Source organism: Pistacia vera, unplaced genomic scaffold (genome assembly GCF_008641045.1).
Source record: "Pistacia vera cultivar Batoury unplaced genomic scaffold, PisVer_v2 Contig487, whole genome shotgun sequence".
Classification (NCBI taxonomy): domain Eukaryota; kingdom Viridiplantae; phylum Streptophyta; class Magnoliopsida; order Sapindales; family Anacardiaceae; genus Pistacia; species Pistacia vera.
The window spans coordinates 1,029,766-1,043,140 of record NW_022196320.1 but is presented as its reverse complement, the minus strand read 5'-3'; the positions used below and the strand labels follow the sequence as shown (position 1 = coordinate 1,043,140).

General features: G+C 35.1%; 1 protein-coding gene across 2 annotated transcripts; it reads left to right on the top strand.

Annotated features, from left to right (window-relative positions):
- Positions 1–9,481: 9,481 nt before the first annotated feature.
- On the top strand, positions 9,482–11,617 carry LOC116147002 (trihelix transcription factor GT-3b-like). Of its 2 annotated transcripts, XR_004130601.1 has the most exons (3): positions 9,482–9,753; positions 10,026–10,642; positions 11,358–11,617. XR_004130601.1 is itself a non-coding variant. In XM_031432427.1 (2 exons), the coding sequence occupies exons 1-2, from the start codon at positions 9,559–9,561 to the stop codon at positions 10,587–10,589; spliced, it is 759 nt and encodes a 252-aa protein (XP_031288287.1). In that variant the 5' UTR covers positions 9,482–9,558; the 3' UTR covers positions 10,590–11,130. The 2 variants fall into 2 exon arrangements, 1 of the variants encoding a protein (XP_031288287.1); XM_031432427.1 differs by lacking the exon at positions 11,358–11,617 and having other exon boundaries at positions 10,026–11,130.
- The last annotated feature ends 1,758 nt before the right edge of the window (positions 11,618–13,375 follow it).

Sequence of the window (13,375 nt, the reverse complement as noted above, 5' to 3'; positions counted from 1 at the left end):
AGCACTCTAGTGATAGTAGCAACCTTCACGCATTCGGCGTCAACTGGCTGAGAGCAATCAAATAATGGTTCAACACCTCCCGCACCAGCCTTGGTATGGGGAACCGCATTTCCTCAATCATAGTCTACTCATACATACTAATCCAACCCGACATGGACCAGTCAACCCTCTCATATCTGGTGGGGGCCCTAATCCTCTACAGACTCTGGTATCTTGTAGAGATACCTGAGCCTCGACATCTCTTCTTGGACAAGCCTGGATGGCAGTTTATAAGTCAGCATACCGCCCTGGGATAGCTTGGCTCATCGCCATTGCCACCACTTGTTGATGGCATATAACTCGTAAAAGGACGATCAACCTCAGGCTCAATACCAAATTCAGAGTCATCGTCCAAATCCACACTACTTGAGTCATCGTTGCTCGGCTTGGCACCTTGATCCCTAAGCATACACCACACATGGAAGGCTACACTCACACCCTCTGTTGGAGCCTACGCGTCACCTTCGGGGAGCACAACCATGGTGAGAGCCCTCTCATACTTATCATCCCCAGACATCGGTATTCAGTTCTATCACCAAATGCGACCAATAACAAATCAGGTCGGCTCTGCTTTGGTCGGCCCTTTATCACTAACAGTGTTGCAAAATTATCGTTATCTCCGCCGAATAGATGCAAACTGCTCAGCTCGGCTACCCTTTATATTGTTAGGCCCCAACCGTAATCTATGCTGATAATCAACCAAACCAACATGCCTAGGCTCGGTATAGCAGATCACACAAAGAGGAGCCGAACGGAGTCTCCGAATATCCCCAAACTCGTCCTCCTCACCAGAACTTTTCGCAAAAACCCCTCACTCTTCCCAAAATCGATTTCAGCAAACACGTTTACAGTCTCCAGAAATCACCAAACTCTTACACCATTCATCACAAATTTTCACCAAACTACTCTCAAAACCGATCGAAAACAATCCAAATTCCTTGAAGCGGCGACCAAAGACGAATAGGCAGGAACCAGACGAAGAAAAGATTGGAAATTACCTTAGAAATGGCGGCTAGAAATCCCGTATGAAGAAACGAAGAAAACGAATACCTCTCGCCAAAAGCCGACTGTGCGTGTAGAAGGAGAAGACGGATTTAAAAGAAAAGGAACTAAAAAGACAAGGAGAGAGAATACATGACACCTAATAAATGCAGCTCTAGTCGAAGCAATGATGCGTGGTGACCTACAGGTTCACTCGCCATTCGACACGGCTCCCTAAGGCGTCTTGGAACAAATTACCTACTTTGATTGTCCTCCCAGCTCTGCCTGACGATTAATAAAGACAACAAAGCCACCCTCCGCTCGACTTTCGTTCCTTCCCAAAATAAGCGTAGCCGAGCCGATATTCAAGTCTGCTTAACCTTGCATAGACCATCTGATATTACCCCAAAGCCACAACAAATGGCTCGGCTCTGCTCCACCGAGCATGACTGACTGATCCCGCCATCACCGAACCATAGGCTACGATGTTGCTTCTTCACACTTCGCGCACTGTTCGACTCAGGATGAATATGCCTCAAACAACCCGACTGAACCGTTCAAATGCCTTAGCAACCTTGTTTGGCTATCCATCCCCATCAAGCATCGTGAGCCGAGCGATCTCATATGGTTCACGCGAATCAAGCCGAACAGTCTGCGTCTCTATGACAATGACAAATACTTTGGATCAAACCCTCTCCGAAAGGACATCGACTTGCTCGATTCACGCCTGCAAGCGAATGAACCTACTCTCTAAGCTAAATACCCATTAACTTAGAAAGTGGGCGACAAACTGTATGGGCCAAAAACCGTATTGGGCCTAACGAGGCCCAACAACAAAATAAACATGCTACAGCCCAAGGCCTTAGCCCAATTCTGGTTGGGCCCACGCTTAAATCTACTTTGCGAACTGCCCTCTCCTCGAGTTGGGCTACCCTGCAAATTAAGCTTGACTAGGTTTCGACCCATCAGCCCACAGCAGTCCAATAAACAGAGAATCATAATCCAATTCTGCTTCTTCTTCGGGTAAGACCTAGATTCTCCCCGAAATTGGTGAGTCTAATCCGATAAAGGCGAGGAATCATATCTCTTCCAGGAAAAGAACTCCTCCAAAGATAGGACTCAGGATCCTTTTGGGATGGGAACACTCAAGGTTCACTATATAAACAGAGGCAAACTCTCCCATGGGGGATCGCCCGAAGCCCTAGCATTCTGCCCTAAAACCATAGCATCATTCCGTCTCAAGCTCCACGCCCTTTGCTACTTCCCTCGTAGGTCCATTAGGTTGCCAATGGCCCGTACGACTAGATTCGACCCTGTATTTGTGACCGTAGATTTTACCATCTACAATGTAAAAGATTTAAGTCATTCAAAGAATTCAACTAAACTTAAATCCATTTAACAAAATTCTACCCATTTTAACAAATAAATAATAAAAATTAGAGATTGACAATTTGACATCAAATTTTTTTTTTTTTTTTCATAATTATAAAATTGCGCTTATTTCTTATAATATTTAAAAATATGTTAAATGAATTGACACAAATGCTTAATTATCCAACCCACGATATTTAACAACGATCATATATATTGATATCGTGTCGTGATCGTTTATTGTTATAGGGTATGTAATATTATAAATTATCATCATATCAATGATTATATAATTACCTTAGACGATTAAAATGACCAATTTTGAAGATGAATTTTTAAATTATTAGGAAATAATAATGGAGAAAAAATGTTCATTGGCCAACTAGAATTGTTTGTCATTGTCAATACGGCATAGTTTTGGTGTGGATAAGGCGATAAGCTTACTAGTAGAAGAAACATGAAAAAATACGGATGATAAACTGAACTGTCTGGGCTAAAAATTGAGAACAAAAAATTAAAAGTGTGTAGGAACACGTGGCATGCATAGGATCACAAAACCAAAGAGAAAGGTTGATTTAGACTTTAGGAATGGATGTGTGGTGTGGGCGTGAGAAGGAGAAAAGATTTGCTTTGAATGGAAGAATTTTATTTTCCTAATAGGAGTTAAAATTGGGTTTATTTTATTTGATTACGTGACATTATTAAAAAGTATAAAAGACTTTGTCTGAATGAGACTTTTCTAATACCTTTTTTTGCTATATAGTTTTTTCTATTTCTATATATAATGTTGACCTTCTTTGATTTTTTTTCATTTAAATTAGAAAATAATGAAAAAGGCATCATATCATTTCATTCGATAAATCATTACCGCATTTATTTTTTATTTTTTTTAAATATTACCATAATTGTTGAGTTTAAATCACATCCATCTTGAATTTTCGATTATGTTGAAATAGATCTTTTTCAATAAAAACAAATTGGCTTTCATCAGAGGCATGTGATCACGTCTTTATACTTTTAATTTGTAGAAGGATAAAATAAATGATTAATAAATTTTTTAACAAACCTTCGAGCTCAAACCCCACTATTAAGGAGGTTTGTTCCCTTCCTTGAATTATTTGGTTCAAACTTTAGGACCACTTACCATGATAACGTTCAATAAACTCCAAAGATTAGTTTAGGTATATGCAAGTTGACTCAGACATCAAGGTTACTAAAGACTTGTAGGGTATTCAATGGGTCCTAGAGATTAGTTGAGATGCACGCAAAAAGAAAAAAAGAGTAAGATCAAATTATATATATACAGTAAAACCTCTCTATAATCATAATGGTGGGATTAACTAATTTTATTACTATAAGGAGGTTATAACTTAATGGAGGTGTAGTTACAAAAATTATAGTTTTGATTTCTTATTTTTTAACTCATGTTTTAGTAGTACAGTATTAGGATTTCAATTCATATTTTAGTAGTATTCAGATTTCAATTCAGCGTTTCAATTGCCTACTTTTGGAATGGATAAAAGACCGTGTTTTGGAACCAGCAAAGATATGTCATTGATAAAACTATAAATGCAGTTGATGTATGGTCAATTGATGTAAAGCCACAAACAATTGTCAATGGTTTTAAGCATTGTAAAATTAGGACCCCCAATTTCGATGAATTGCAAGTTACAAATGAAGTGGATGAGGAAAATAAAAGAGTCATTGCAAAATTGAGTGATCAGATTCAACAATTTCACTACACTAATCTAATGGATATTAATGTCTCTCTCGATCATCCAAATGAGCAACAAATCGTGTATGCTTTAACCAAAGAAGAAATCATTGCTACAACTAAACAAGAAGATAAAGAAAATAATTCTAAAGATGATAGTACGGAAATACAAAAAGTTTCGTGCCATGAAGCTCTAAACATGCTTAAGAAGCTAACAATATTTTGGCTTCAATAAGAAGGTGTCTATGCTAGCAAGTTATTACATTCTAGCAAGGTAAAAGATGTGGTAACAACTCTAAAATATAAATCATTGTCCCAAACAACTTTAGATAAATATTTTATTTTATATTGAATATTTAATGTAACATAACATAACATATATTTTTTGGTAATATACAGATAATTATGACTAGGTGGAGGCAACGTTTCTTAAGACAGAAATTAGAAAAATTATAACTTATTACAATGTAGAGTTTATTCTTATTTATAATTATCCCAAATTGAGACTAGAATTTTTTATGACTATGTAGAGTTTATTCCTATATAGAGTATCACTATAGAGAGGTTTTACTGTATATATATTTTTAATTTGTATAATACAGTAGAACCTCTATATAGTCATAATGTTAGAGGTTATGACTTAATAGAAGTGTAGTTATAAGAATTATTGTTTTGATTTAAAAATTATTGTATTCATTTCTTATTTTATAATTCATGTTTTAGTAGAATTAGAATTAGAATTTATTGTTTCAATAGCATTAGGATAGTATAGAAATCAGTATCAAAGAGTCATTGCAAAATTGAGTGATCAGATTTGATGACTTCATTACTCTAGTCAAATTGATATTAATGTCTTCTTCAATTATCCAAATGAGCAATAAGTCGTGTATGCTTTAACTGAAGAAAAAATCATTATTGGAATTAGATAAAAAGAGGAAGGAGATAATCCTGAGGATGATAGTATGAAAATACCAAAAGCTTCGTGCCGATAAGCTTTAAACATGTTTGAGAGCTAGAAATATTTTGGCTTCAACAAGAAGATGTCTATGTTGGCGATTTATTATGTACTCAGGAGATGAAAGGTGTGGTAACATCTCTAAAGTATAAATCATTGACCTGAATGACTTTAGATAAATATTTTATTTCATCTTAAACCTTTAATGTAACATAGCGTATAATTTTTACAATATATATATAATTATTACAATGGAGAGGTAAGTTCCTTAAGATGAGACCTAGAAAAATTATAACTTATTACAAAATAAAATTTATTCTTATTTATAGCTGACCCAAGTTGGAACTAATAAATAGGGTTATTCCTATGACTATAACGGGGCGTTTGGTTGGGGGTTATGTGAGATTACTTGGGTTATGTCATCTTATATTACTTGATTACCACATTTGATTGTCAAGTAATATAAGATTTCGGTAATCTTCAAATACCAATAATAGTTATTGTTGGTAATATGGAGGTAATTTGATTACCTCTATTTTCTTAGGTATTATAAGATTATCAAAGTAATTTTTTTTGTTACAATTCTATCCCTTATTAATAAAACTTTAGGATAATAATGCCTTTATTTTTAATTTTATTTACATGAATTTTGCTTTTACTATTTCACCCCAATTAATTAACTTTTTGGACAGAATTACCCTTGAAATCAAAACAAATTTCAACTTACCCAAGCCACCACCCCTACCCACCTGCTGCCAGCCAAACCACTACCAGTTGCCGTGGGAAGTCGCTGGGAGTCACCGGGAGTAGCCCACCATTACCGGGAGGCTCCGATATGGCTGTTTCTAGCCATATTGATGGCCGAAAAGGCCATATCGGGAGCAAATCTGGCCAGAACTATTTTGGCCATTTCCGGCCAGATTGATGGGTTTGGATGTTAACAGCCAGACCCTTGGCCTTTAGCGGCCATATCTGAATGAGATATGGTCGTTAACGGCCATATCTTGCCCAGATCTGGCCGATAATGGCTAGGGATCTAGCCATTAACAACCAGATCTAGTTTGATATGGCCGTTTTCAACCATCAATATGGCTAGAAACGGCCATATTGGGGCCTCCCGGTCATGGTGGGCTGCTCACGGTGACTCCAAGCGACTTTCGACGACTTCCAACTATGGTTTGTGATGGTGGCAGGGTGGTGGGGATGATTTTGTTATAAATTAAATTTTTATATAAGCGGGGTGTTTTAGCTAAATTTTAAATATTGGGGGTTAAAAAAATTATTTAAAAATTAATAATAAAAATAATATTATATTAATATTTAAAAAGAATGCAATTTAGTAATTTAAATAACATACTCACCAATTTATTCCTCCTAACCAAACATATTAATATAACATACCTACCCATTTATTCCAACTAACAAAACACATTTTCATAAAGATTCTCAATAATCTTCAGGGTGTGTTTGGTTCAGAGAATATTGAATTACTAGAATTTTATATTACCAAAAAGATTATTGAAAATATTTAGGAAAATGTGTTTGGTTAGTTGGTGCGTATGTTATATTAATATGTTTGGTTATGGGGAATAAATTGGTAGGTATGTTATCTAAATTACTAAATTGCCCTCTTTTTAAATATTAATATAATATTATTTTTATTATTAATTTTTGAATAATTTTTTTAACCCCCAATATTTTAGATTTAGCTAAAACACCCCCACTTATATAAAACTTTAATTTATGACAAAATCACCCCTGCCCCCACCCCCACCCCCACCCCCACCCCCTGCCACTACTGCAAATCACAGTCAGAAGTCTCCAAAAGTCACTGTAAGTAGCTCATAGTGACCATGAGGCTCCGATATGGCCGTTTCTAGCCATATTGATGGCAAAAAATGGCCATATCCGGCCAGATCTGCTCCCAATATGGCTTTTTCAGCCATCAATATGGCCAAAAATGGCCATATCGGGGCCTTCCGGTCATAGTGGGGTGCTCAAAGCGACTCCAGGTGACTTCCGACGACTTCCTGCGATGGCCAGCGATGGTTTGGTTGGCGGCAGCAGGTGGGTGGGGATGGTGGCTTGGGTTAGCTGAAATTTGTTTTTATTTCAAGGGTAATTTTATCCAAAAAGTTAATTAATTGGGGTGAAATGATAAAAGTAAGATTCATGTAAATAAATTTAAAAATAAAGGTATTATTGTCCTAAAATTTTATTAATAAGGGATATAATTGTAACAAAAAAAAAATTACCCAAATAGCCTTACAATACCTAAGAAAATAGAGATAATTTAGTATTTTAAAATTATTAAAATCTTATACTATTTAACAAACCAAACATGATAATTAAGTAATATATGATGACTTAATTTTAATTTTAGTAATCTCATATAACTTCCGATTAAACGGCCTCTTGAGGTAAATAGATTCTCGTATATGTTTTCGGTGACTTGGGGAAGGTATAGTGAAAATCTAAAATATAAAATATCATATCGTGCATGAGATGAGATGATATGAGAAGGAGACAGCGGGTTAGGGTTCATGAATCATGACTTCATGTTCAGTGAACCTCACCACACATGCAAAGACACGTAAAGTAGCGTGTGATTGGGAAAAGGGCATCTCATGCACGATATGCCCTTTTCCCACGTAAAGTAGCCTTTGTCGTGAGTGAAAAAGGCTAAGATGAGAATTGAGATGAGATGCTGAAATCTGGGTCTCTTCTCACGTGTGGTCCATGGCATTCACTTGCGCTTGCACTGACGTCAATTATTTATTCATTATAGTAAATTACATTTTACGCCCACTAGGTTTTAGTTTTAATCAATGTACTCCCACTTGTTTTAGAAACTATGAAATGTCTTTGTTTATTCATAATTTTAAAAAGTTAAATAAATTTTCAACTACCCATATATTGATTGAACCTAACTACTCCGCCACTTGAAAGTCCACCAATAAAGACTTTGTGATAATGAATAGTTCACCAATGGAGACGTATATTTTGGTTCATTATGAGATATGGACTGACAACACCAAAGCTAAAAGATAGAACATTACCATCTTATGAAAATAATTGTCACAACCAAACCACTACGTTGATATTAATATGTTCATCTCGTGAATGTCTTCAAACGAGTATGTATATTTCAGGTATGATAAAGTTGACTTATCTTGAGCAAAAGGTTGGTGGGGATGTAGAATAAATTCTTTTGGGTTCTTATAGTATTTTTATACGAAGGATGTTTAGATGAGCAAACTGTGATTTTGAAGAAAGAAATCTAAATTCTAAAGATGACAGCTATCAAGCTTGTTGGAATTAGAAGTGAAAAGGCCAACTTCGACTTCCCAATCACTCAAGAGCCAAAACCCTTCTCTTCTTTCAAACCAAATTTAATGCTTTCCATTTATGAGCCCCCGCCCCCATAAATGGACTGCATATGCTGGACTCATTGTTACTTGTTTTTCAGTGAAGAAGACAGCTTTAATTAAACGCAACCCTAAACCCTTCCCTACCCACTTCACTTCTTTATTGTTTGTACATGGTAAATATCTAGGGCACGGAATGGGCGGATTCTGTAATGTTGAGGAACTATGGATCTATTGGACTTGGACACACAATAAAGTAAACGCGAAACTCACAAGGATCACCAGTGTGATGTCTATTGTAGATACTTTGATGAAGAGGAAAGGTTACCGGAGTTTCATTGAAGACTAAAACTACGGCAAAAATGATAGTGGTTAGCAAGTAGACATGACCTATGTTATATATAGTGAGCCTAATGACAAAGTTTTAGTAAATAGGAAAATCCTAATTTACTTGACTTTCTAGGGGTAAGAGTTATAATCTATGTAAGATTTATGATCTTAGATAAATTATGACGTAGATAAAATAGGGTGTAGATGAATGATGATATGAATGAAACCTTTAATTCTTCGGCGATGAGCTTGATAAAGTTGCCATACATTGTCCAAGGGATATTTAATTCTGCTCACCCTCATCAAGCAATATATTTTGGGAGCACCATAATTTTTTATACAAATTATAACACAAATTTTAGTCGTTTTGGATGATTGAGATTCAAAATTTAGTGTAAAATAACAAGCAAATAGAAACATAAAAGTAGCATAAAGTTTTACAATTAGATTCGATATAGTCAAACAAAGGGTCAAGCTTTACAGTTTGCAATTCATGATTTTATTATGAACCAATAGCCCATCTTGCACGATCTAAGCTAAATTAATGAATTTTTCCATGTCGATTTATCTTCTTCAGCAAAACATGGCCTGTGAGTTTGTCTTATAAGGGGTAATTACGGAATTTCGCTAGTAAATTTCCTTGCAATTCCCGGGAATTGCGAGATTAAATTAATTAAATACTGAACAGTGACACGGAGGTTAAAACTTTGGTTTAAAACGACGGCGTAAGACTGAGTTCAATTCTTCCAATGAAAAAACCCTAGCGTCGATTTTCGGGGATTGGGGAAGAGGGCATCAGAATGCAAGCCCAGTGGGGTGACGAGGAGACTCGGGATTTGATACTAATTCGTGGAGAAATTGAAAGAGAATTCACTGGAATCAAACGGAACAAAACAGTATGGGAAATTGTTAGTTTTAAAATGAAAGAGAAAGGCTATTCCAGGACTCCCGATCAATGTAAATGCAAATGGAAAAACCTTCTCAATCGCTACAAGGTAATGAAATTCAGCACCCCTTTTAAGTTTTAAGGATTTTATGAGTTTTAATTAGTTTTAACATTTTCATATAAGTTCCATTCTAAAAGTGTTTTAAAAGAAACATAAAAATTTTGGTTGTGTAAATGCATCGTCATATGTAATATTATGTAAATAATGTGTGTGGATGGAATCAGAATTAGTGTTTAGGGCAGACTAATTGAAATTCTTCACATTTATGTTAATGTGAAATTGATATTGGACAATGAGTCAATGAGGTTTAATTTATGCAGGGCAAGGAGACATCTGATCCGGAGAGTGGGCGGCAATGTCCATTCTTTGATGAAATGCATGCAGTATTTACTGAAAGAGCAAAAAACATGCAGAGGTTACTTTCTCAATCGGAGAAAAGGGGGAAGAAATTGAGTGGTAATAGGTATTCAGATGAATTGTCTGATGAGGAAGATGTTGATGAGGACTATGAAAATGAGGAGGAGGTGCCTGCTAGAGGTAATTCTCGGAAGAGGAAGATTGAAAGAAATGTTTCGGATAAGTCTTCGAGAGCTGGCAGTAGTGGTGGAAGAATCGAGGAATTGCTTAAAGAATTTTTTGAGAAGCAACAAAGGATGGAGATGGAGTGGAGGGAGATGATGGAGAGGCGTGCGCGAGAGCGGCAATTGCTTGAGCAGGAATGGAGGCAGAGAATGGAGAAACATGAGAGGGAGATGTTAATGGTTGAACAGGCTTGGAGGGAGAAAGAGGAACAAAGGAGGATGAAAGAAGAAAGACGAGCCGAGAGGAGGGATGCCCTATTGACTACCCTGTTGACCAAACTTATCAAAGAAAATAATCTCTAAAGTGGAGGATTTTGGTTTGGTTGTTGCTTGTAAAGGAAGTGAATGCTTAACAGGTGAGAAAATACTTTGTTTCTAAAGAAAAAAAAATCTTTGCAAAGGGGAAAAATTATGTGCAAGAAACATATGGAAAGTAACTATATTATGCAATAAGATCCACTATTTGCTAATTTAGTCACATAGAGTTTGAAGAAATTCTTTTGTGTTCAAGAGGAGAAATATTCATTTCTTGGTCTTAATTTACAGTACAGATAGTTCAAAATGTTGGGATACTGCCGCTGTTATGAAGAAAGTGTTTCCATTGACACCTTTCGTTTCTTTTTTCATGTAAATATATTCTATTCATACAAGTAAACATGATCTTGTGTAGTTTCTGTTTCGGTTTGAATGTTGTTCTTATTTTTTTTATGTAACTCATTAAAAGCAGCTTCTGGTGTGTTTGTGTGTATTGTACTCATTCTAGTGGCTATGCTTGCCTGGTGTAAGAAATTTGGGTTTAAACTATTAGATTTTATATTATTTTTTAATGGTGTGTTGATTGATATGGTGTTTATAGCCTGTGATATTGAATTTATCTGTAAAAAATATGCTGGATATACAATTTGCTATTCTTAGCATTCAAAGTCATTGAAGAAACTTGATGTGGATGTCCATTTTAGCCAAATTATGCGTATCACACAAGCCTTTGAGATATGGTTCAAAAGTAGAGATTTTCTGTGGAAAGTTTAAAATTTTGTGATCTTTCTGTAAACTGATTTTTCTGTTTTTCAGAAGTGTTCAACGATTGACTTGCTGGTTTTTCGGAGCTGAGACTCTGCCCGGATGTTCTCTCACAACGTGCGGATTCAAGAATTGTAAAATCTGAGAAATACTACGAATGAAGATGGATTTAAATATCTTTTTATTTTGTTTCTTTGGTGAAGAACTCAAGAGTGAGGATTTAATGTAGGTTGGCTCGACACACCGAAAGGCTGATTAAGAAAAGTTTAAATTGTTTTCCAAAAACGAAATAAAAAATTCAAAATGGATTTTTAAAACATATTACACTTGAAAAGTGTAAAATCTCTAAATATATGTAAAATAGTGATAAATAACAATATGATGTCTGAATAAAAACATTATTTTCTGGCTGAATCCAGATATAACCATATGAATCAGTATAAGAGGAAAATTTGCCTAAAGNAAAAATTATGTGCAAGAAACATATGGAAAGTAACTATATTATGCAATAAGATCCACTATTTGCTAATTTAGTCACATAGAGTTTGAAGAAATTCTTTTGTGTTCAAGAGGAGAAATATTCATTTCTTGGTCTTAATTTACAGTACAGATAGTTCAAAATGTTGGGATACTGCCGCTGTTATGAAGAAAGTGTTTCCATTGACACCTTTCGTTTCTTTTTTCATGTAAATATATTCTATTCATACAAGTAAACATGATCTTGTGTAGTTTCTGTTTCGGTTTGAATGTTGTTCTTATTTTTTTTATGTAACTCATTAAAAGCAGCTTCTGGTGTGTTTGTGTGTATTGTACTCATTCTAGTGGCTATGCTTGCCTGGTGTAAGAAATTTGGGTTTAAACTATTAGATTTTATATTATTTTTTAATGGTGTGTTGATTGATATGGTGTTTATAGCCTGTGATATTGAATTTATCTGTAAAAAATATGCTGGATATACAATTTGCTGTTCTTAGCATTCAAAGTCATTGAAGAAACTTGATGTGGATGTCCATTTTAGCCAAATTATGCGTATCACACAAGCCTTTGAGATATGGTTCAAAAGTAGAGATTTTCTGTGGAAAGTTTAAAATTTTGTGATCTTTCTGTAAACTGATTTTTCTGTTTTTCAGAAGTGTTCAACGATTGACTTGCTGGTTTTTCGGAGCTGAGACTCTGCCCGGATGTTCTCTCACAACGTGCGGATTCAAGAATTGTAAAATCTGAGAAATACTAAGAATGAAGATGGATTTAAATATCTTTTTATTTTGTTTCTTTGATGAAGAACTCAAGAGTGAGGATTTAATGTAGGTTGGCTCGACACACCGAAAGGCTGATTAAGAAAAGTTTAAATTGTTTTCCGAAAACGAAATAAAAAATTCAAAATGGATTTTTAAAACATATTACACTTGAAAAGTGAAAAATCTCTAAATATATGTAAAATAGTGATAAATAACAATATGATGTCTGAATAAAAACATTATTTTCTGGCTGAATCCAGATATAACCATATGAATCAGTATAAGAGGAAAATTTGCCTAAAGCTGAAAAATATTTAGGGTCCACTTGGTTCATTATTCTGATACTTTTTAGAATAATATTTTAAAAAAAAAAATTAGATTATGTTTACAAGAAAAATAATTATTAATGTTTTAGGAGATAATAAAGTAGAATAAGATTTTGAAAATATTAAAACAAATGTATTTTTTGGTTTTAACTTTATTGAAAAAACCAGAATAACATTTGAAAGAGTGTAACAAATGAAGCCTTAGTATTTACTTTAGGTTCAAATGTTTTCACTGCGACATTAAACAAAAAAGTTCCACTTCAAGCAGTGAACTGAAACAGTAGGCCAGTTGAAGATAAAATATAAACTTGAAGCCAGCCGCCTTGCCGGTCAAAAATTCGATGTTCAACTTCAATGTGCTATAATAAAAGAATCAATCAATTCTATGTTTTTTTTTCCTGGAACAACCTGCAAGAACCCGTGACTTAGCCACAACAGCATGACAAGCTCCCCCCCCCCCCCCCCCCCAAAAAAAAAAAAAGCAGCACTAGTAGTCAAGCGAAAA

Excerpts from the sequence above, each read along its gene's own strand:
- LOC116147002 (XM_031432427.1), top strand. The coding sequence starts at position 9,559 with ATGCAAGCCCAGTGGGGTGACGAGGAGACTCGGGATTTGATACTAATT. Across the intron at positions 9,754-10,025 it reads ACCTTCTCAATCGCTACAAG|GGCAAGGAGACATCTGATCC; the intron begins GTAATGAAATTC and ends TAATTTATGCAG.